The 25558-nt window shown below is 43.5% G+C and overlaps 1 protein-coding gene across 1 annotated transcript; it reads left to right on the forward strand.

Moving 5' to 3' along the window:
- The first annotated feature begins 17229 nt into the window (after positions 1-17229).
- On the forward strand, positions 17230-24741 carry ATP6V1G1 (ATPase H+ transporting V1 subunit G1). Its single transcript, XM_059925445.1, has 3 exons — positions 17230-17410; positions 20971-21071; positions 23863-24741. Exons 1-3 carry the CDS (start codon positions 17329-17331, stop codon positions 24034-24036), a joined length of 357 nt encoding a protein of 118 aa, XP_059781428.1. The 5' UTR covers positions 17230-17328; the 3' UTR covers positions 24037-24741.
- The last annotated feature ends 817 nt before the right edge of the window (positions 24742-25558 follow it).

Below are 25558 nucleotides of genomic sequence, written 5' to 3' on the forward strand. Positions count from 1 at the left end.
ATACACGTTTACGCTCTCCGTACAGTTTCAGGGGTTCATGGAACCCCCTGACACTCAGTCATGGGCTCCCGGCAAAGAATTCCTAATCTATGTGTTTTATTGTTCATTAAGTCTACGAAACGCATTTCTTCCAAATTCTCCCCTTTCCTGCTTCACTTCATAAAACCAAACCTTTTCTTCTTTTTTGTTGTCATTTATTCATAAAACATTTATTGAGTGCTCTCCAACTCCTTGGACTTTCATCACTCCTGAGAGGGGGAAGAGAGGAGGGCTGCCTCCTGCGAGGTCTGCAAGAAGGGCCCGGGTATTGGAGGTGCAGATGCACTGAGAAACTGACTGCCAAGGGAAATGGATGGTCAAGGTTGGCCGCTTCAGAGCCCAAAAGCCATGCTCCACCCTCCACCCCCTCCCCAGGATGCGGTAAGGGCAGAGATTCCCTCTCCCAGCCCCAGGAAGAATTACCGTTTGTCTAAGGCAGCCCTGGCAATCCCATCCCTCTTTGTGAGCGTTCCTGGCCCCAGTGCTGGCCAAAGTGACTTAAGGGGACATCTGCTTGGGGGCCTCAATATCCACAGAAAAGACAGAGCTTCAGAAGGAGAAGACATTATTGCTCATGCCCTTTCTTTCTTCTCTGGGAGGTTGGTATGAGGATTTATGCCTAATTGCTATGACCATCTTGTGACCCTGAGATGACAAGAGTGAAAATGAAAAAAACTAACAGCTTAGGAAGGAGGAACCAAAATGTGAGAAGAGACTGGTTCTCCTGAAAGATCTCATTGGACCTCTGACTGGATTTCACTGGATCCTCGGACCCCTAGTCTTCTTATGAAGTGAGATAGTAAGTGTCTGCTTTATTTAAGCCACTGCTGGATGAGTTTGCTGCTTGTAGCCAAAAACATTCGTAAGTGATGCAAGTGAGCATTCCTGGCTCTCCAGCAGGGGTATGAACCTGGTCAAACACCAGGGCTCAGAGAAGGAAGTGATCTACTCTAGCTGGAGGTGAAGGAGGGGATTAAGGAAAACTTGAAGTAAGTGGTAGCCTTGGGTTGGGTCAAAAAAGATTGCTTCTTCTTTCTCTTTTATTGGATTAGATTGAAATGACCGGTGCCAGATGAAGAGGTGTATAAGTGAGGTCCTGAAGTGTCCAGAGTGCAGTAGCCTCTGTCCCCATGGAGATGGGATGAGCCACTCTCTCAGCACATAGATATGTTCATCAACTGGGAAGCTCCCCAAACCCCACTGTTTAGGGTTTTAATGGAAGTTTTATTATGTAGGCTTGATTGATAAATCATTTTCCATTGGTGATTGGACTCAATTGGCAGCCCCTCTCACCTCCCCAGAGATGAAGTGAGGCTGAAAATTCTGATCCTATAATCACAGGGTTGGTTCCTCTGGGGACAAGTCTCCATTCTAAGCTATCTAAGGGTTCACCAAGGGTCACCTTATTAGCATAAACTCAGGTATGGTTGAAACGGCTCATTACAAATAACTAAAGACACTCTTATCACTTAGAAAATGCCAAGCGTTTTAGAATCCTTTTAGAATCTAGGATCACCATGCCAGAAACCAGGGACAAAAACCAAATCTATATTTCTTATTACACCACAGGCTTTTTCACCAAATATTTATTAAGGTGTCTCAACTTTTGGAGAATAAATAGGGTGAGCAGGACCCTTTTGAGAATAAAGGGGGCACATTCACCAAGACTGTACTGGGTCCATTGGGATGTGTGGTCACATTAATACAGAAATAGCTTTAATTTTCCAGTAGATGGTTCAACTGGCACATATCTTTTCTCCCTCCCCCCACCCCTCCCCTCTTTCCTATTGAGTAATGGTCCCATTATATCATTTTGGTGAGAACCTTTAATTTTACCTTCACTTTGGTCAAAGCTCTGCATGGCACCCTGGAGTCTGAAGGTGTAGGGGTGTTGCATCCCTTGAGCCCTCAGAGCAGCCTGGGTGGGGCCCTGGGCAGTCAGAGCTCCTGGCCAGTTGCCTTGGGCCTTGAGTGTTCAATACACAGCATCCTTTTCTAGGAGATTTGGAAGCACTTCTTTAGGTTATTAGTAGAGTCTCATTTTGGGGTTTCAGACACAATCTTGTTCATTTAATTAACTCACTCCAGTTCCAAATGCAACTAAAAACTCTTTTCCTCCTCTTTCCTGTGCAAGTTAAGAACAGGAGCTCCCTCCGAGCAGACAGAGCCAAGAGCTTGGCAAGCAGAGCAAGCTGTGGATCCAGTCCCACTCCCCACCTCCACTGGGTACCCCTGTGCTAGACACAAACCTTCATGGCGCCACGGAGCACAGCCCTGCAGAACACACACCGCAGAGACCAGTGATCCTGCACTAGTGTGGGGTCATCGCTCCAGGTACTTTCTCTCCAAAGAGGCTCCTCAGGTCCTATAGCCAGTACAGTCAGCTCTGCTATCACATGACTATGTTACGTGCTCCTGAGAAGCACTGTGCTGTGTCAAACCGTGCAATTACAAACCACAGGGCTTATGGGGAAAATGGGCTAAGGGCACAACCCTGGAAAATGTTTTCAGTGCTGCATTTTAAAAAAAACGTAGGAACCTAATAAAAATAGTGCCGTAGTCTTACACATATTAAATGGTTAAGAAATACATAACTACTGCGATAAATATGGCACCTTTCCTTGAGAAAGAACTGAAGTTTGCTTGTGGAAGTTGGGGAGGGGTTACAGCTTGTGAGTTATGGTGAAATGATGGGAGAAAGTTATCTGAAATCTGAGAGCCAGCTGTGACACCAGATGGGGGTAGCTGTGCCTCGTAACACAGGTGGAGAAACCAGGCAGCTGTGGGTGTTTGAAGTGCCTGCGTGTGTGCGTGTTTGCATATTCCCAGTGACAATGCTGAATTTAACTGGAGTCCTGTAATACTGGAAAACAGCGATGGCTACAGAAACCCCCTCACATTTTTGTGTTCCAGAAACAGGCAAAAAAAAAAAAAAAAAAAAAAAAAAACCCCAAGGGGCTTCCCTGGTGGCGCAGAGGTTGAGAATCTGCCTGCCAATGCAGAGGACACGGGTTCGAGCCCTGGTCTGGGAGGATCCCACATGCCGCAGAGCAACTGGGCCCGTGAGCCACAATTACTGAGCCTGCGCGTCTGGAGCCTGTGCTCTACAACAAGAGAGGCCGCGATAGTGAGAGGCCCGCGCACCGCGATGAAGAGTGGTCCCCGCTTGCCACAACTAGAGAAATCCCTCGCACAGAAGCGAAGACCCAACACAGCCATAAATAAATAAATAAATAAATAAATAAACAAACCCAAAACCCAAAAAACCCACATTTCCCATGTGACTTAGATAAGACTCTGGATGACCCCCTTATTAACCTAAGACAAAACCAGACACACAGCTTGCAAATTCCCATTCTTCACCTTGTAAATGAGTAGCTGAATTGTTTTGTCCCACTGATCAATCAGAACAAAATTCCTGTCAGCCAAACTTTGGTTTAAGACTCTCTCCTTCCCCCAGGCCCCTGAGCTTTGGCCCACCATGAACCTGAGCCAACATCCAGCACGCCCCGCCCCCTCCTGGGGCCTCCTGAGAGTGGGCTGACATTCTCTGAGTTACTCTGTCCATTCCATCATACCAGACTCTCATCCTTCTCTCCACAGCTGGTTCTTTCTGGCTTTGATTACTTCTCTCGAGAAAAGAACCTCCTGGCCTAAACCTTGAGAGGGTGCAGATCTTATGGTGGACGTTTCTCCCCATTGCAGCTGTACCTTGTCCCCTTCCCCTCCTTGCAATAAACCCTTCAAATAAAGTCTCTCCTTGCTTCGGTCCAGATTTGTTTTTTATTTGCCACTGCAAAGTTGGGTCAGAAGGGTGCTGTTTTCTTCTTTCACCTAGAGTTTCTTGTGGATGAAATTAAAATTTGCATTACACCCAAGTTATTCTCTGATGTATCAATTGCATTGGGACAAATTCACATCTACAAAACAAGCATTAAAACAGAACTGACTGTAGAGGTCTGGCCCAGACATTCTGAATCTCAGAGGTGGACACAGCTTATCCATGTGACAGGGTCCCAGTTACGTGACAGTCCTTTTAGACTCATGGAAAGAGAGATGCTGGGTTCGTATTTTGGTAACACTTTGGAGCCTTTGCAAAAATCTACGACATTTCAATCATCTCCCATCCTTATCTTTATCTCCAAGCAAAGCCTTTCTTCACAGGGCTTCCTCTTAGAATTGACCTCGTGTTCTTAAAAATCATACAATTTCAACGTAAGAATGGATTTAAAAATCACTTCGTCCAATGCCTTCATTTCACAAAGGAGGAAAATCATGCTGCTGATGGTGAGCTCCTCAGGTCAGGTCCTGGGCCAGATTCTTATCTGAGACCCTCAGGTTTAGCTCAGGACCTGGTGTGATCAGGTACTCAGGAGGAATCGAAATGAATTACAAACCTGAAGGGAAGGTAGGATAAAAGTCAGTGGAGCAGGGCATCTTTCTTGGTGGTCTCTCAAATTACACCAGCTGGCTGAAGGCTGCTATTCCTTCCAAAGCCAACCAACAATTGTTCTCAGTCTTACCCTCTAGATGTTCCCTAAGCCACCAAAAATATAGAGGCAACTTTGGGCTCAGGGAAGACTGAATTGAACATTTTTTGATTTTTCCTGTTTGATTATTTTTGCCCGTATCACAGTAGATGATGTGGGTTGTAAATGGTCAGACCACATACTCTAAAATGACTCCTCTGGGAGTTTTTAATCTATGCAAGACACAGACAAGCACAGCAGGGAAAAATGAAAATATCTCAGCTTCATTAGAGGAAATTTATGAGGTTGCCTAGGCTCGCCATGGTGGCCAAAAGACAGGAACTTTTTGTACATGCTAGTACCTGTAGATGATCTCAGGTTGTCTAGCACATATTCCTTTATTTAATCCTTACAAATTCCTATGAGGCGTTTAGTCTTTTCCCGCTTAGAACTGGGGAAACTGAGGCTCAGAAGCGCTAAGCTGTATTTGCTGAAGACCACACAGAACTGATCTGAACTCAAGTCTGATCCTGTAGCCTCTGTGAGAGGTTTCTTCTTCTTTAAGACTGTGCTTAGGTTGACTCAGTGGTGGAAGTTGTTAATAAAACTGCACAGAAGGAGTTCCTTGGTTGCCTTGTGGTTAGGATTTTGGGCTTTCACTGCCATGGCCCAGGTTCAATCCCTGGTCAGGGAACTGAGATCCTGCAAGCCATGCAGTGAGGCCAAAACAAAACAAAACAAAACTGCACAGAGATATACACATGCCCGGGGAAGCACATCAGTGGGGGTGCCAGAATCCAACTCATCTGTTGGTTTTTTTCTTTTTCTCACCTTAGTTTCTTTCTTCTTTGCTCCCTGAGAAAAAGAATCAGGTTGCTTTGTTTAATCATAATCATGCACAGAGTGGAGTTCTGGCCCACCATGGGGGGCTGTCCTGGATTAAGGCTCAGACTTTGTCTAATCAGTTGAGCCTGGTGGTACGTGTGGCTTCTCTGGGAAACAGACCCTGAATCATGGACTTGAGCACAAGTGTTTATGTGGAAGGTGCAGGAAGTGCAGAAGTGACCCAAGAAAGGGGCAGTGCATTATTAAGCCAGTAGAGAGTGTAGAGTTAATTCCCTGGGGAAAACCTAGCACAAAACATGACTCAGAATTTTCCCACCCAAAAGTTGAGGGAACAGAGATATTTAACACCAACTCCCTAGTGTCACTGGTTGAGGACTGCTCCTTGGAGAGTGCCCCTGGTCACTTTCAGCTGGATCTGTACCTGGGAAGAACAACCTTCCTCGATTCTGGGGAGAAAGAAAAAAAAAAAAAAAAAAAGAGCCTTCGGGCTGAGAGAAGCAGATACTGGCAGCTGGCAATGTGCTGGAGCCCACTAAAAGGCCACAGGGAATTGGGTGTGGCAGTGACAGCATCTGCTACACCAGGGTGGCAGGGGTCACAGGAGCAAAAGCAAGGTGACCTTTTTGCAAGGATCTGCCTCTGGCCACTTGGTTCATGAGTGAGCTAAGAGAGTGGCAGACACTGAGTGTGATCTAGATTCTACTCGTAGACAATGGCCTCTCACTGCATTAAGAAGACCAAACTTTTTTTCCAACATAGCCTGTAATAATAACAGGCTAACATTTCATGCATTAACTCACTAATTCCTCTCAAATCCCTGCAGCGCAGGCACTATTATTTTCATTTTACAGAAGAGAAAACTGAGGCTAAGATAACAGAGACAATAATATCTACATGGGGAGATCTTTTTCAAAAGGTTGTTGTATGGGCTCGATGAAAGTTGTGATGATGATAATTTACCTAGAAGGTAATAGTATTTTGCTCCTGGCAGGTTTATTCATCCCACAGTCCCGTGTCTCACAAAGTGCTTTGCACATAGAAGATGCTCAATGAATGATGTGTTCAATTGGATTGAATCCATCCTGCTACACGGCACATAAGTGCCAAGATCATAGTTTCCACACCAAGGAGTTCTGGCTTATGAATGTATTTGTCTGAAAGAGATTGTCAAAGACAAAACACACAGGGGAATTAAGGGGGTGATTTTATTCAGGCTATTGCAACAGGGAGAGCCATCCAAATGTGAAGATCAAAGGGTCTTGTCAGAGTGGCTTTATCTTAGACTTTTATAGGAAGGAGTAGATAAGTTACAAGGTGGGGGGATGTAGAGTTGGAATTGTTCTGCAATCAGAAGAAGTCTCAATCAGCTGATTAGGAAGTGTTTATCTTTGTGTCTGGCTAGTTTCAGAGGGATAAACCATTCTAATCTTAATCACTCAGGAGACAAAGAAGGGTCATCTGTGTTTGGTCTTGCCACAGATAAACAAGGGAGTCATATGTGAATTTGTAAGAGTCGTGACAACTGGTGACAGGGAGTCTTTTCTAAATTATTTGGGGAAGAGTGGTTCTTTCAGGTAAGTTATTTCCAGAAACACAAAAGCATGGGGGATTTTGGAAAACAAAGGTTAAGGGGGTTTGTTGCTGTTTTCCAGGAGCACAGAACTCAGATAAAATTGAACACTGTCAATCTCACTGATGAAATAAAATTCATATCTTATGGCAAGACAAGAAAAATTTAAACATAAAATATTTCTCTGCCTGTTTGGCCTCCTCCCTCCCCTTTAGTGTATACTGTGCATGTGCATTAACCAGACCTTCTTTGAAGATACCTTCCTTCTTGATCTTATAAAGGGTCATGATGACCCACTATTCCATAACTTCTTAGGAGATAATCTTACTTCTTAATCTTGTAAAGGGTCACAATGACCCACTACTCGCTTTGTACATGCAGATGTGGATTGTGTAAACGTCATTTAATATATAACCCCTTTTCTCAAAAACGTATATAACTGTGTTTTTTTAAAAATTTACTATTTTTTAATTTTTTGGCTGCGTCACTCGGCACGTGGGATCTTAGTTCCCAGATCAGGGATCAAACCCATGCCCCCTGCAGTGGAAGCACAGAGTCTTAACCACTGGACCACCAGGGAAGTCCTATAACTGTGCTTTGACCTCTAACTGGTAGAACAGTCCTCAGGGCTTTCTGAAAGACTGTCTCCTAGGTTATAATTCTCAGGTTGGCTTGAATAAAATTTTCTATTTCTTTCCAAGATCGGCTATTGATTATTTCTTGTCGACATCATGAAAAAAGGATAAAAATTAATTATATTTGATTACATATTAAGCCTCATTTAATTCAAAAATAAAAACAAAAACTACTCATACACATACATACAGATGCAGCAAAAGCAATCTTTTCAGAAGACAAATGCATCCCTGTCTCTACTCTGCTGGCATCCCATTGCTTTTAAGATAAAGGTCCAGGGCTTCCCTGGTGGCGCAGTGGTTGAGAATCTGCCTGCCAATGCAGGGGACACGGGTTCGAGCTCTGGTCTGGGAAGATCCCACATGCCGCGGAGCAACTAGGCCCGTGAGCCACGACTACTGAGCCTGCGCTCCGCAACAAGAGAGGCGCGATAGTGAGAGGCACGCGCACCGCGATGAAGAGTGGCCCCTGCTTGCCACACTAGAAGAAAGCCCTCGCACAGAAACGAAGACCCAACACAGCCATAAATAAATAAATAAAAATTTAAAAATAAAATAAAATAAAAGATAAAGGTCCAAGTCCTTAGCAAGGCCTCCAGGGCCCACCTGATCTGGCCTCGTCTCAGACCCTCTACCCCTCCCTCTGTGCACTCCAGCCTCACTGCTCTTTCTGGAATATTCCATGTTCTCTCTTGCCTCAGAGCTCTTCTTGCTCAAGTTGTGTTCTCTGCCTCAAAAGCTCTCCACGCCCCCTGCCCTCAGCCCCAAGCAGTATAAACGCCTCAAGCTTGGCTGGTTACCCGCTCCTTGACAGTCAGATCAGCTCCTTTGGTAAAAATCCCTGAAGACCCCTCAATCAACAGAAGGTTAGCAAACATTTGAAACTACTTATCTTCATTTGAATGTCTTCTAGAATATGTAAAAAGTAAAAATCAACTCTATTTCCCATGCTTCCATGTACAATCAGAACAGATAGCTATGTTCTTATGAGTAGTGAATACATTCTAAACTAATTACATATATTAACTAATTTAATCCACATTATAACCCTATTATACTATTATTAACTTCATATGAAAACCTGAGGCTCACAGAGGTTTAAGAATTTTGCTGAAGGTCACCCAGCAAGTAAATGACAGGGCTGGGATTTGAACCTTGTTCAGTTTCCTTAGCCCAAGCAATGAGAGACCCGGCTTCCCTTAGTCATTGTCAACCTGGGGCCTGGAAAGATGGTTGCTGCTCCCTCACCTTGTTTCAGGCTTGTGTCTGAACAGCCCCACCTCAGAATGGGCACATTCTTTTCCTAGACTTGCTAATACATTCCCTCATCTGGGAATCAAGGCCTGGAATCAACTCTGTACCCTTCAGATGACTTTGCTAATCTTTGTTCCGACCTGTTGGCTCAAGACTTGAAGGCTTCCCTTGGAAGCAATTGCTTCACCCTCATTTCCTAGTTATTGAAGGACATCTCCCCAGGGTACCCAAGTTCTGACAACAAACACCCACTCAGATAATCAGAAAACCCAAACCAGCCTGAATATTTCAGAGGACAGATTGTCTAGTGTTTCTCTCTTTATACAATAAACTTTTGAAATGCTGCGAGGAAAAAAATTCTGGAATTTGTGGATATTTATATGCTTCAAGGAAGCTGGCTGTTAGAGAAACCCTGATGTGAAGGCTTTTGTTAAGTGGAGAACTGGATTTGTAAATCAAACAATTACCCCCTAGCCAGCAAAAAACAACGGCTTCCATTTCCTGGCACTTACTGTGGACTAGAAACTGTGCAAATCTTCACATCCACCATCTCTCTGTTCGCAACAGCTTTATTGCGACATAATTCACCTTTTTAAAATGTACAATTTGGTGTTTTAAGTATATTCGCAAGAGTGTGCAACCATCACCCCATCTAATTCCAGAACATTTCCATCACCCCCCAAACCCCCGTACCAGTCCGCAGTCACTCTTCATTCCCTCTTCCCCCAGCCCCATTAGCAACTGTAGGGCAGCAAAACCTGCCACCCCAAAATGTCTCTTTAGCATGCAGATTATTTTGAACTGAAAATAATCAAGGCCCAAAAGACTCAGGAAAAACTTTGACCTTCCACCTAGCTGCCTGAAGAATTTAGATAGAGGGCCTGCAAGCACTGTGGGCTAGGTATGGTGGGGGAAACTCTTCAGAGACCAGAGTCCACTCTGTGTCCCACTGACTCAGCGTGGCCCAGCAAACATTTATTCACCAAGCATCTGCTTTTCCATCTCCGTGTCAGTTGCCTTCCTCCCCCTTTGAAGTCCCAAACCCCTACCCCCACTATGCTCTTTTGCTTCAGCTGAAGATGGTATTTAAGGTGAAAGTTTCAGCCATTTTGGTGAGTTACTCAGTTTTCCTGTGTCTCTCCATGTACTTTTTCTTTTTCTTTTTAAAAGTCTTTTTAGTCTTTGTAATTCTTTTTTTAAAAAAAATAATTAATTTATTTATTTTTGGCTGTGTTGGGTCTTCGTTTCTGTGCGAGGGCTTTCTCCAGTTGCGGCGAGCGGGGGCCACTCTTCATCGCGGTGCGCAGGCCTCTCACTATCGCGGCCTCTCTTGTTGCGGAGCACAGGCTCCAGACGCGCAGGCTCAGTAGTTGTGGCTCACGGGCCCAGTTGCTCCGCGGCATGTGGGATCCTCCCAGACCAGGGCTCGAACCCGTGTCCCCTGCATTGGCAGGCAGATTCTCAACCACTGCGCCACCAGGGAAGCCCTACATGTTCTTAAGTTTTGCTTGATCTTCTCCTGTTAATTTGTTTCGTGTCAATTTAATTCTTAGACGAGCCAGAAGAACCTAGAAGGGTAGAGGAAATTTTCTTCCTCCATAACAGCTCGCGATGAGGATAGGATGTAGCTTTAGTGACTGTGTAACCGAGCAGGAGCCTGTGGGGCCTTCCTGGGACAGGCAGTCCCCCATGTCCTCTGCTTTAGCTCCTCTCAGAAGTACCTAGATAACAGTATTTGATGCACATTTCCTGAATTGTTTTGCAGTGGTGAACCTCTCCCCGCCACCACCAAATGGAAGCCCCAGGCCTCCTGGAGCCTAAGGATTGACAATATTAACCCCTGTGACACCACCCTGCTGCCTCACCATCAGCAATCAGAGAACTGTGCACAAGCTGATCACCTACCCTGTGAATCCCCCCACCCTGCCTCCTGGCCTTTAAAAATGCTTTGCTGAAACCCTTCGGGGAGCTGGAGGCTTTTCAGGGCATGAGCCACCACGTCTCTTTTCGTGGGCTTTCAATAAACCTTTCTCTGCTCCAAACTCCAACGTTTCAGTTTGTTTGGCCTCACTGTGCATTGGGCACATGAACTTGCATTAACAACTGGACACAATTCACCCCAAAGCTGCTGCAGTTAAGAGACCCTGGGACAGCTGACAAAACCTGACGGAAGGTGAGAATCCTTTCCATGTCAGTCAGTCTCCTGGATCTCTGCCTGCAGGATTTGTTGGAAATGAGAATGGTAAGGGTTTTCCCTCTTTTCTAAAATTGGATTAGCAGGAAGAAATATTTGTAGGGCTAGCTCCTTGGACTCAGCAACTCTTGGTTTGAAATTTGATTGAGTACTCTTGGTTTGTTGATCCTTTTCTTCCCAGAGATGATCCCTGTTTCTCTTTGTTTCTGTCTTTGGTGTCCTTTGTTATAAGGAGGAAAACCATTGGTCTGATTAGGTTTTCCTTTTGTCTTGCTCTATGTCTTGAGAACTTGGCTTATAAACCCATTGGAATAGTCTCTCTGGTCTCTGCCATCCGGAAGGTGCACACACTGGTGTGCATTTGGCAGCCAGTCAAATAGACTGGGATTCCTAGCAGTCCCTTTGTCCAGCTGTGCCACCTCTCAGGGGAGTTTGTCACAAGGGGTCCCAGTCCATAAGAGGCCTTTGTCATGTCAACCTTTGTTGCTTTATTATTGATGCAATAAAGTTCTTCATTAAAAAAAAATTTATTTATTTATTAGGTTGCACGAGGTCTTAGTTGCAGCACGGGGCCTCCTCAGTTGTGGCAGGTGCACTCTTAGTTGCAGCATGCATGTGGGATCTAGTTCCCTGACCAGGGATGGAACCTGGGCCCCCTGCATTGGGAGCATGGAGTCTTATCCACTGCGCCACCAGGGAAGTCCGCAAGGTCTTCACTTTTTAAGACTATTTTTGGACCTTTCTGGACCTTGCAAGGGCCACGTCCTTTGCACTCTCTTGTGCAGACTCCTCTTGCGTTTTATTGGTTTGAGTCACTATTAAGACCCTACTCGTCAATGGCCAGAAGATGGATCCTTTAAATTGAAAAAACTTCTAAATTGGTAAATTTTTTAGAGAGCTCTCATCATAAACAGCTGTTTTATTGGTAATTGTGAAAAGAGCAAATTAAAAGGTGGACACAATATAACAGCTAACCGTAAGCATTCTAACAACAACAAGAGTTTGGGAAGCCTTATGGAGTCTGATTGGTGTCTCAGCTTCCTCTCATGAGTCTTACAGATGCTAGTAAAAACATTCGATTTATTAACAAGAGAATGAAAAGAAGCTGAGAGGAAAGTCAAGAGACTCTTGCCAATAAGCTATCTGGTCATATCTGAGTCTGTACATGTCTCTCTCAAATATGACATTCCAGTCAAAGCCCTGGTAATATAACCAATGTTTCCAATTGTGTCCTGTTATAAGGAGAACAGATTCTTAGTGAACTTATGCAAATGATGATATTGCCTGAAAATAAGAATAATCCCTAAGAGTTTCCAGATTCTACAGGGATTAGGTAGGGAGAAAAAGATAAATGTTTCAATTCTGCTTACAAAGGTATAATTTACCAAATTGCTGTAAGGCATAGTTGGCATAAGAGGAAAAGTTTCCTTATGTCTGGAAAAAAAACAGTAATATTTCAGACAAAAAGTCGTAAAATTATAATCATATCCATCAGTTCATGTTTAGACAATCTTAGTGCCTGTTGCTGTGTGGGCCACTCAGAAAGTTTACCTGAATACCTGATGATATCATCAGAGACATTTTAAACTGCAAAAGATGCTTAGACGCTGACATTTAGAGATCTTCTTGACTGGCAGCTCTCAGGACTTAAGACACTGGGTTTATAATTTGCTCCAATCATTAACCTTTGTTTTTCTTTTGTCTCCATAGAAATGCTTATTAAATATCTGACTGCTTACACTTTACAGACCTAACTTTGAGAGCCCACTTGCATCACTGCTTCATGAAATGAATTTAACTGGACTGACCTAGTGTCAGTACTAAAGGAACTGGTTTAATGAGATGGAACAATCTACCAACTCAGCTTCTGGACCGTGAAACTTCTTAAAAGAAGGGTCAAGAATGGGAATGTAGGAGAGCAAAATTTGCCATCCCAAAATGTCTCTTTAGCATGCAGATTATTTTGAACTGAAAATAATCAAGGCCCAAAAAAGACTCAGGAAGAAACTTTGACCTTCCCCTTAACTGCCTGAAGAATTTAGATAGAGGACCCGTTACAGGAGCAGAGCTATCACCAGAGTTGTCTGCAAAGAATATGGGTTAAGTGTGTTGGGGGAAACTCTTAGAGACCAGAGTCCACTGTGAATTCCATTGACCCTACATGGCCCAGCAAACATTTATTCACCAAGCATTTGCTTTTCCATCTTATGTCAATTGCCTTCCTCCCCTTGGAAATCCCAAACCCCTACCCCAAATATCCTCTTTTGTCTTCAGCTGAAGATAGTATTTAAGGTGAAGATTTCAGCCATTTTGGTGAGTTACTGTTTTCCTGGGTCCCTCCATGCGTACATGTATCAAGCTTTGTTTGACTTTCTCCTGTAAATCTGTCTCATGTCAACTTAATTCTTAGACCAGCCAGAAGAACCTAGAAGGGTCGGGGAAATTTTCTTCCTTCCCGACACCACAACCTACTTTCTGTCTCTATAGATTTGTCTATTGTGAATATTTCACATAAATGGAACTGTACAGTACGTGGTCTTTTGTGCCTGGATTCTTTCGCGTAGTGTTATCAAGGTCCAATCATCCTGCAGCATGTACCAGTACTTCATTCCTTTTTATGACCATCTAGTATTCATTGTAAAGATATGACACATTCTGTTTATCCACTCATCAGATGATACGCATATGAGTTGTTTCCACTTTGGGGTTACTATTATCTCTTATTTATTTATATTTAATTAAATTAATTTTTTTTTTTGGCCCCACTATATGGCACGTGGGATCTTAGTTCCCCCATCAGGGATCGAACCCCTGCCCCCTGCATTGGGAGCATGGAGTCTTAACCACTAGACCACCAGGGAAGTCCCATATTTATATTTAATTTTAATTTTTTAATGGAGGTAGAGTTGATGTACAATATTATATGTTTCAGGTATACAACATAGTGAGTCACAATTTTTAAAGGTTATACTCGATTTACAGTTATTATAAAATATTAGCTATGTTCCTTATGTTGTACAATATACCTTTGTAACTTATTTTATACATAGTAGTTTGTGGCTCTTAATCCCCTACCCCTACCTTGCCCCTCCCCCCCAATGGTAACCACTAGTTTGTTCTCTATATTTGTAAGTCTGTTTCTTTTTTGTTATATTCACTAGTTCGTTCTATTTTTCAGATTCCACATATAAGTAATACCATAGAGTATCTGTCTTTTTCTGTCTGACGTATTTCATTAAGCACAGTACTCTCCAAATCCATCCACGTTGTTGCCAGTGGCAAAATTTCATTCTTTCTTATGGTTGAGTAGTATTCCATTGTATATATACCACATCTTCTCTAACCATTCATCTGTTGATGGGCATTTAGGCTGCTTCCATATTTTGGCAATAGTAAATAATGTTGCTATAAACATTGGGGTGCGTTTATCTTTCTGCATTAGTGTTTTGGGTTTTTTGGATATATACCCACCTTTTTTTTTTAACATCTTTATTGGAGTATAATTGCTTTACAATGGTGTGTTAGTTTCTGCTGTATAACAAGGTGAATCAGCTATACATATACATATATCCCCATATCTCCTCCCTCTTGCATCTCCCTCCCACCCTCCCTATCCCACCCCTCTAGGTGGACACAAAGCACCGAGCTGATCTCCCTGTGCTATGCGGCTGCTTCCCACTAGCTATCTATTTTACATTTGGTAGTGTATATATGTCCATGCCACTCTCTCACTTCATCCCAGCTTACCCTTCCCCCTCCCTGTGTCCTCAAGTCCATTCTCTACATGTGTCTTTATTCCTGTCCTGCCCCTAGTCTCTTCAGGACCCTTTTTTTTTTTTTAAGATTCCATATATATGCGTTAGCATACGGTAATTGTTTTTCTCTTTCTGACTTACTTCACTCTGTATGACAGACTCTAGGTCCATCCACCTCACTACAAATAACTCAGTTTCATTTCTTTTTATGGCTGAGTAATGTTCCATTGTATATATGTGCCACATCTTCTTTATCCATTCATCTGTTGATGGACACTTAGGTTGCTTCCATGTCCTGGCTATTGTAAATAGAGCTGCAATGAACATTGTGGTACATGACTCTTTTTGAATTATGGTTTTCTCAGGGTATATGCCCAGGACTGGGATTGCTGGGTCATATGGTAGTTCTATTTTTAGTTTTTTAAGGAACCTCCATACTGTTCTCCATAGTGGCTGTATCAATTTACATTCCCACCAACAGTGCAAGAGGGTTCCCTTTTCTCCACACCCTCTCCAGCATTTACTGTTTGTAGATTTTTTGATGGTGGCCATTCTGACTGGTGTGAGGTGATACCTCATTGTAGTTATGATTTGCATTTCTCTAATGATTAGTGATGTTGAGCATCCTTTCGTGTGTTTATTGGCAATATGTATATCTTCTTTGGAGACATGTTTATTTAGGTTTTCTGCCCATTTTTGGATTGGGTTGTTTGTTTTTTTGATATTGAGCTTCATGAGCTGCTTGTATATTTTGGAGAGTAATCCTTTGTCAGTTGCTTCATTTGCAAATATTTTCTCCCATTCTGAGGGTTGTCTTTTCATCTTGTTTATGTTTTCCTTTGCTGTGCAAAAGCTTTTAAGTTTCATTAGGTCCCATTTGTTTATTTTTGTTTTTATTTCCATTTCTCTAGGAGGTGATACCCAGCTCTTTTGATCCTCATCATACCCTTAGAAGTGTGTACTGTCCTCCGTTGACTGACTGAATGAATTATGTTTTCTTGAAATACCAGAAATGACAAATTTTCCCAGGAAATCATCGACTGGAATTAAAAGTTCCAGAGATCAGTCAAGTAACAGTTCTTAAATCGGGAAAGGAGTTTCTGATTTTAGCATCCTTTTCAACCCCACTCCTAACCTCATCAAATGAAAATGTCCTGAGGCAGGAATCCAGCTCCTTCTGAAGTACAGAGATACTTCTATCTAAAAGTTCTGGCATCATTCTATGCTCGTCGTGCTTGGTGAATTCTAGATCACCTGGTCCTTTCCACAGCCCACAAGATTCTCAGAGAAGAGCACAATGGGTCAGATATTCCACTCTGCAGCCCTGGCTAGATTCATACACCTTATCTCACAGTTAACAGGGATTTGACTTCGGGTAAGTTACTTAACCTCTGTGAGCTGCAGTTTGGTCAGCTACAAAATGGGGTTAATAACACTAATTCTGAGTTACCATAAGGAGTTGTCAAGCGTTTAGGACACTGCTTGTCATATTGTAAACTCAACCACTGGCTTCCTACCTCCCTATTTGTGGTGGGAGACTTCTCTGTGCCATGTTGCTCCCCCCAAATCCACATATGCATGTCTTGTCCCCTAATCACACTCCACCCCCACTGTCTCCCACTATCCTTTCCTGGCTAACTTCTCATTCTTCTGATATCATTTTAAATACCACTTCTTTGGGAGAGTCTTCACAGTCACCTCCACACCCCCTCTTCCTTATTCCTTCTTAGAGCAACCTGCGTTTTTCCTTCATTACTTTACCAGTTTGTAATTTTCCCTTTAGTTTAATCTGTTTTTGCCCATAAACTGCGTGCTCCACCAGGGACCTTGTTGGTCTTGCTCTCTGCTGTATCCTCAGTACCAACAGCGGTCTAGGGTCGCAGCAAGCATTCATCAAATATTTACGGAAAACACTAATCCTTTCCTGAACTTCGGTTAAGAGAAAAACACCCTTCCTCAAATCACACAGATTAGTGGGAGACTTCACCCCAAGTCTCCCTATTCCCAATTCAGATTCCAACCCAGGAGCCTGGCAAGAATTTTAGCCTGTCCCCAAATATATTCCGAGTGCCAAGAAAACTCCAGAAAGGGGCGGGAGTACAGCAGTGGGCCAAATAGGGGAAAGTGATTTGACTTGGCCCCTCCTCTCTGGATCTCGAAGTGAGCTTACTGTAAAGGGAGGGATTACTGCAATAACGACGTGGCAGAGCGGCCACCACGATGGAACCAGAGAAAAGACAGACTTTGAAAGGGCCTTGAGCTGCGTGTGAGAGACGAAGGCAGCAACAACAGATCCTGCGCAGGCGCAGTAAAGACGCTCTGATCTCCCGCCTCCGTCCCGCCCCGCCCCACCCCTCCTCGCCCCACCCCGCCTCACCTCGCCTCTTCCCCTCCGAGTCACAAGACTCCAAGTGAAGTCAGCTGACGCGGCGTTGCGGAGGTCACGTGATGGTGGGCGGAGCGGCGGGCGCAGGCGCAGATCTTGGACGGCTGGGTCAGCTGACCCGAGGGGGAGTTCGAGCGGATTTAGGCCTGTCTGCGGCGTCTCGGAGACGCTGCCGCAGCCATGGCCAGTCAGTCGCAGGGCATCCAGCAGCTGCTCCAGGCCGAGAAGCGGGCCGCCGAGAAGGTGTCCGAGGCCCGCAAGCGTGAGTTTGGGGTTGGGGCAGCCAGGCGTGGCGCGAGTCCAAGAGTTGCGGGCAGGCCGCGGGAGGTGGTAGGTGGGTGAGGCCCGAAAAACTGCTGACGGGGCCGGGGGCGGGGTGGGGGGTTGGTTACAGTCGCGGAAGCTTGTGTGACTCGCAGCTCTCTGGATCCGAGGCTCTGGAAGTCTTGTAGGTCGCCTTAGAGCTGCGAATGTAGGCTAGTAGATAGGGCGTGGAGACAAAGTGGACGTCCTTCTTAGGGTCTGGGGGGCGTGTAAAGTGGATTATCCAAACGGAACGCGTTGTTCTCCCCCTTCGCACTTACTGCTTTGGGGTCCTCCGTCTCAGTGTAGGGAGCCACCATCTACACTTTTGCTCAGTCTGGAAACAGTCCTTTTTGTCACGTCTCAGACCCTCCCTCGTTCGCCATGTTTAGTCAGTTGCCAAGGTTTATTTATTCACGTTTTCTCCATCCCTACAGCCAGCATCTTAGTCCAGGGCATCAGGTTCTCTGAGGCTCCCGTAGTAGCCTAATTCGTTAATTCCTTACATTTGTTTTTTCAGTGCGGTTAATACGTGCCAAACATAGTACCCGGGACATCTGTGGTCTTTATTGCGGTATTCAAAGCCCCAGTGAAGGAAGCAGATTTGGGGTAGATTAATTGCAGGTGAGAGGAGGGCTAGAGTTGAGAAATGTGAGGTTGCTGAGGAACTTAGCAGGTGGATCGAATCTAGATTGGTGAGTGGGAGGCTTCCTCCTCTCTTCCATTTGGTTCTCCTCACTGCAGTCAGTCATACCTCTCAATTGCAAATATGACTTCCCCACCGCCCCTATAGTCAACAAACGTTTAGTGCTTGCAGAATAAAGCCTAAATTCCTTAAGAGGGTATAGGAGGTGCTTTTGCATCAGGCTGTGGCTTTCTTCTCTAATCTCCCTTTTAGGTACGCGCTCCAGGCATAGTGATTCCTCAAAGGCACCTTGATTGATTTCACCTGCAAGCCTTTGCACAGCTGGTTCCTGATTGGAAGAGCCTTTTCCTAGGTTACTCTTCATTCTCTAACACTAAGGCTTCTTCAGATATCAAAATTTAGGCAGTAGTTCTTCCAGGAAGCCTTCCCTGACTTCATCTTTTCCTCTCAGACTAGGCTAGGAGTCCTCCCCAAGTACGTATTCCCGTCATCACTGTGCAGTAAAATTGTTTCTTTATATGGCTCAGTCACTAGACTAAGCTCCTGGAGAATAGGGACTATGTCTCATTTAACTTTTATATCTTCAGTTTCTCATCTGGTGAGATAGATGTTTCTATTCCTATTTGACAGATGGGAAAAATGAGGCTCAGAGAAAAATGATATGACCATACCCTGGGAAACAACATAGCCAGGGTAAAATACCAAAAACTATTAATCTTAGTAATTTCTTGGTGTTTTTTCCCCCAGAATAGGATTTATACTCTCATCCCATACCCAAGTAGATTTCAAGCATGGCTCTTTTACTTTCTCAATTAGGGGTTGTGTGGTACTCTGTATTTCATTGGAAAAGCTTTCTTTGAGGGAGCTGGAGATGGGAACAAGTCTTCTGTTCTTGGTCTGGTGACTGGGAAGTTCTGTGTTCCTCACGGAGTATTTCTGATCATGACCTTGATGCAGTATTTCCAGAATGACTTCTCAGAGTTTGTCCTGTGATGGCTCATCAGCAGCGGAAGTTTTATCAGTTGGGAAGTATGTGAGAATATTTGGGGGAAGTGCAAGAACAGGTACTTGGCATATGGTAAGAATGATTCTGAGTGCCTTGGAGGTTGGGGTCATATTATACATCTTCCTTTATCCCATCAGGCCTGGTGCAGGGACTTGTATATCTCAGGTAGCTATTACATAGGGACTGAAAGAACTTGTTTTAAAGGAGTGAGTTTATGGCTAATACACATCTTAGAATTTTAAGTGGTTAGGAACAGAAGTATTGAGAAGACCTGTAACTTGAAGAAGTTACTCTCTTGATCTGTAATTATGGTTGACACACCCAGTTAGGAATTGGGAAGAGGCAGTGTATGATGTGGTAAAATGGTCCAACCCCAGTTTTTCATGAAATCATTGCTTGGACCATAAACTTTTAAAAAATTTTGTATGTGGTTTGTCATTGGAGTGAAACAAAATGCCTCCACATGTAAGGCCCATAAAAAAAAAAACAAGATTTAAAAGAAATGATTTCATCCTCAGATATTTTTTGGTTTTCAGAGAAGCCAGTCAAAATTGAACTTTGAAGATGTTTGCTGACAGGCAGAGTATGGTTTACCTTAAGTCATTAATTCAGGGAGCCATAGTTGTTGGGAGTGATCAGGACAGTGGTATTGTGAAATTACGTGGAGCTGCTGCATAATGTTCAGGCTATGTTAAAATTTGTTGGTTTGGAAAAGAACCTTGGCTTTGGAATATGGCTTTGAATATATAGCAGATGAGGAGGACAGCATGTGGGGCATTGGGATAGAAGTTGGCTCCAGCAGACCCTAAATAGTAGGCACTAAATAGTACTGGAGTAAATATATACTTGGAGAAATAGTCCTTGTGGGGCTTAGGCACCTATTGATTGTTTTAGACTAGCCTCGTGAAGGATTGATGTCATGCGGTCATCACCAGTTCAGAATCCTGTTGTTAATCAGGAGGTGGAAGGTTAAATTCAGTTTCATTCATCTACATGGGCTGACTGGGATTTCGGCAGTTGCTATACAAAGAATTATAACAGCTTGCTTTTAGATACAGGATGTCTTTTACTCAATTAAATAAATCCTCAATTGATTGTCTAGGACCTGCCCCCCTCCCCCACCATCCCATTTGGGTGTCTTAGAAGTTTGGTGAACAGGGAAACTTGTTGGTTGATCTTGTGGTCTGTTTTCATAAAGCCTCTGATAGAACCTAGAGAATTTTTACAGCTTTATGTTAAACTATGCTCTTCTAAAAACCAGAGCCCCTGTGTCTCCTCACGTCTTAGATGCTCGTGCAGTCTTATGTCCCGTGCTCCCCATTCAGAATTCCTTCCCAGAACCACTTTTACGTATTTCCTTGTGCACAGGCATGGGTTTTAGTTTCCAATATTACATCATCTATTTCATTAGTTACAGTTTAGGTTGATGTCCCTTGGGAGTGTATTAGCCTCCCTGCTAAGCTTCTAAGCCGAGCTCCAATTGTAATCAGCAGCATACTTAGGTGTTTACTTCTCAGGAAGAGAAAGAATTCCCCAGGTGGCTAATGTCACCCATTTTATGTTGGTTCTTAGTAGTTGAGATTGAGAGAGTATTCTGACACATTCCAAAATTTTTTGCATCATTTTTATGGTCTGTAGGTATAGAAGGCGGTCCTTTTTATCTAGTCACTTCTTAAGTACAGTCTAGTTTAAAGTACAGGAGGCAGGAGCCTGTACTGTTAGTTAGCTCTGAATTCCCTCTCTCCCTCTTCCCCATGCATGTCTCTTGAGACTGTATCTTTAAACTTTTGTCTTTGTTTATTAGAATTTACCATCTCAGTCTCTGCTTCCTCTTCTTCTGTCTCTTAACCACTTCCTTTGAAAACAGGAAAGAACCGGAGGCTGAAGCAGGCCAAAGAAGAAGCCCAGGCTGAAATTGAACAATACCGCCTGCAGAGGGAGAAGGAGTTCAAGGCCAAGGAAGCTGCGGTGGGCTCAGTTTATTTTCATTACTGCCTTAGTTTCCTGAGGCTTCCTTCTTCCCCTTAGGCTCTCAGAATATCCAGCATAGCTCAGCGATTCTGATTCTGGTAGAAGTTTGAAAATCTGGTTATTGGATGCTTAGGCTGAATCTCTTAAGGTGATTAATTTTTAACTAACATTTGAATCCTAGTCTTCATTTATTCAGTTAAATTATTGAATTATTAATAGATATAGATATTAAATATAGATAATTTTTTAGAGATATGTTATTTAATATATATATTGAATATAGATATTATTAAATATCTTTTGAACAGTTAATGTGTGCCAGATGCTAGAGGATCAGCTGTGAACAGAAATAGACATGGCCCTCATGGAATTTAGCGTACAGTCTGGTGGTCAGGGACACTTAGTAATAAAATGCCTGGGGGTCAGGGATACTTAGTAATAAAAGAAGTCATGCAAACCGACAACTGAAGAGGGCTGTAATGGTCATAAACATAAATCACGTGGAGCCCCACTTTAGTAGAGTCACTTATCAGTAGTATAGGCTAGACCACAATGTGTAAGATGCATGTAATAATAGTACAAAAACAGATACAGAAAGTACAGAGAAAGTAGGGAAAATTCTGGAAAAGGGAAAGGATGGAGGAGGCTTCGTAGAGAAAAGAACCTCTATCAGGACTCTTGGATACAGGCAGCAGAAAACAGTTCAAACTGGTTTAAGCAAAATGGAATTTATTGACCTATATGATTGGAAACCCAGGTAAAGGCTAAGGTTATTTTGATCGAGGAGCTTAAATAATGCTCTCAGGACTATTTCCATCTCTCATCTCTGCCTTTGGCTTTGTGGTTTTCATTCTCTAGTTCTATTGATACACTGTGGCCTCCACTAGTTCCAGGTACATACCCTCCCAGGTCCAAGTCCAGTGATTAAAGGCTCGTGCCTCCCTGTTAGCATTAAGTAGGAAAAGTTTCGTCCATCTTTGCACTGGGGCACTGGGCGGAGACAGTACTATTCAGACTTAAAATGGGTCTCTGGGGGCTTCCCTGGTGGCGCAGTGGTTGAGAATCTGCCTGCCAATGCAGGGGACACGGGTTCGAGCCCTGGTCTGGGAGGATCCCACATGCTGCGGAGCAACTAGGCCCGTGAGCCACAACTACTGAGCCTGCGCATCTGGAGCCTGTGCTCCGCAACAAGAGAGGCCGTGATAGTGATAGGCCCGCTCACCGCCATGAAGAGTGGCCCCTGCTTGCCACAACTAGAGAAAGCCCTCGCACAGAAACGAAGACCCAACACAGCCAAAAATAAATAAATAAATAATAAAATAAAATAAAATAAGGTACCGCTTATTTAAAAAAAAAAAAAAAATGGGTTTCTGATTCGTGAGCCAGGGCAGATTGGTGCTGTAAGTTGTCCGACTGCCCACAAGACAGTGTAGAAATACTCTGGACAGGACAGCCATCTTGTCATCTTATTTTTGTATCATGCTGCAGTTGCTTATAGAGACAGTCTCGGTGTTGCACTATAAGCATGAGCTCTGAATTTTTCTAGCAGTGTTTCATTGTAATCTCTTCACTTTTGAAACAAATTCTGGGGCTTTGGGCTTGGCATATAGTTTACATAATCATAGAATGGAGGTAGCAGCTGAGCCAACCATTATGAAATGCTCCAGGGTATTCCTGTAATATGAACAGTGATAGTATGAAGAGCCCTAGGTTTGAATCTTTGCCAGTTCACTTGGGCCTCTTTGAGCCCTGGTTTCCTCAACCGTAGACGGGGGAGTGATAGCCTCCTCATAGGTTATGGAGGAATAGGTAACAGGTCGCATGAGAGAATGCTCTGTAAACTGATGTGTTACACAAATGTGAAGGGATATAGTTGTAAAACTTCATAATGAGGCGACAGCAGTTTAGGTGATGAAAAGAGTCAGGCACAAAAAAGTGATGCCTTAACCTGATAGGTCACATTCTAATAAAGCAGGCATAACAGTTAACAATGAGAAGACAGTGGACAGTAAAAGAAAATTTGTCCATCAGTGTGTGTTAAGTTGTAAACGGAAACTGAAGAGGTGAGGCAGCCATGCACTAAGAATTTCAAGCAATAAAATGGGGCAACAATGAGGGGATAGTTTCCCTCTCACCCAGACCCACAGTCCTCTTTAGAGATAACCACTGTTAACAGTTTCTTGTGTATTCTTGTAGAATATTTCTATTTGAAAGAACAGATGTCATGTATTTGTAATACTGGTGAAACCACTGTTGAACTTACGAGCTAAAACATTAACCAGTAATGGTGAAACTGTATATTCCTCCTAAATTGTATTGCCCTTGTGTTTGTTATTTTTTAAGAGCTCTTTTTTTTTTTTTTTTTTTTTTAAAACCTCCATGTATCTACCCCCTTTCAAACCGCACAAGGAGACATATTACTAACCACCAGGCCTCAGTTGTTAGTTCTTTAGGTTCATTCCAGTCTCTGGTTAAGGCTGCACATTAGACTGTAGAGGAATGTGACTGTGTCATTCTCCGGGATAACTTCCTGGCAGTGGGTATGCTCTGTAGTTTGTTTACCTTTTGATAGATGTTGAAAGGTCGGCCACCCAAGTGATTGTACAAATTCTCCCAGTAACCACGGGAACCCTGACTTCTCTCACGCTCTTCAGTCACGCTGCTGATGATTTATATTCATTATGAGACTGGGTTTCTTCAAAAGTCAGAAAGTTGCTTATTAAATGTTGTTCCTGCCCAGCCGGAGCATCGTCCTGACGTTCCCTCTGTCATTGCTCCCCGACTCCAGGCTCTGGGATCCCACGGCAGTTGCAGCACTGAAGTGGAGAAGGACACCCAGGAGAAGATGACCATCCTTCAGACCTACTTCCGGCAGAACAGGGATGAAGTCCTGGATAACCTCTTGGCCTTTGTCTGTGACATCCGGCCAGAAATCCATGAGAATTACCGCATAAACGGATAAGGGAAGAGCGCTGTGCCGTGGATTGGCATTTTAGATGCCTTCATAGAATATGAGGCTTTAGCAAGGCTTGGGTTATATTCTTGTGAAAAGGCATTAAATTATTTCTGTATATTATATAATAGGTCCCTTCACTTTTTGCAGAATAGCAGTTGTAGCTTCTTTGTACAAACTTATAGCCTATCCAAAGATTTTATCTTTTTACCTCATGTTTCTTAGAAACTTAATGGGTATATGTTGTCTGTTTTCCTATGCCTTTTCGCTCAAGTGGCATATTATGAACACTGACTTTTTCTTTCTTAGATACAATTTTTTTTTTTTTAATTTTAAGTCATAGCTTTATGTTGCAACTCTACTTATTCAAAAGTTAGATCATGAAGGTTCCTTCCTATGACCTTAGATATAGTTTAAAAAAAAAACAATTTTCTTAAGAAAGAAAGGGATTAAATTTTTTTTTTTCCCTAAATCTTTCTTGAAGGTCAGGGGCTTTATCTATGAAAAAGTAGTAAATAGTTACTTGTAACCTATGTGAACAGCCAGCCTTAAAATAGTCCTTTCCGGCTAAGAGTTAGAACAATGGGTACTAGTATTGGGCTGCTTTTGGTTTCTCTTATTTAAAATTACTAGATGATAGAATTCAGGAACTTGTTACATGTCACTACTTGGTGTACTGATAGTGTACTAATAATCATTTAAAAGTCAAGACTCTGTCATGCATATTTTTCCCCTCTGCTTCATCCTCTTTGATAATGCAAACTGCACTTTGACCCAGATGTTCTGCAGAATTTCAGTAAGGAAATTAAATTAGCACATGTATCACACACATTAACATACATACTTAGAAAATATTCATGGTACGTATCTTAGCAGGAAGGAAATCACTTGTGATTTCACCCAACAGCTGTTTCGAAAAACATCAAGCAGGGGACTTCCCTGGTGGTCCAGTGGTTAAGAATCCACCTTCCAATGCAGGGACAAGGGTTCGATCCCTGGTCCGGGAACTAAGATCCCACATGCTGCGGAACAACTCAGCCCTCGCTCCGCAGCTACTGAGCCTGTGCGCTCTGGAGCCTGCTCGCTGCAACGAAGACTCATTGCAGCCAAAAAATAAAAAAAAAAAAACACACCAAAAAAACAGCAAGCAACTAGTAGATCTGAAGTTTGCTTTTTCTCTAGAGCACCCTGTCCTGGGGCAGCCTTGGATGGGTTATCAAGCATATTTCCTTCCTGGTGGGCTAAATGCTCAGTGCAGTACCTGTTAGTAACTTCACTCTAGCACTTAAGAATTAAATGCCCTCTGAGCTTCCCTGGTAGCGCAGTGGTTAAGAATCCGCTTGCCAATGCAGGGGACACGGGTTCGAGCCCTGGTCTGGGAAGATCCCACGTGCTGCGGAGCTACTGAGCCTGCGCTCTAGAGCCTGCCTGCTACAACTACTGAAGCCCACGTGCCTGGAGCCCATGCTCTGCAGCAAGCGAAGCCACCACAACGAGAAGCCCATGCACCGCAACGAAGAGTAGCCCCCGC

This window comes from Balaenoptera ricei, chromosome 6 (assembly GCF_028023285.1).
Source record: "Balaenoptera ricei isolate mBalRic1 chromosome 6, mBalRic1.hap2, whole genome shotgun sequence".
Classification (NCBI taxonomy): Eukaryota; Metazoa; Chordata; class Mammalia; order Artiodactyla; family Balaenopteridae; genus Balaenoptera; species Balaenoptera ricei.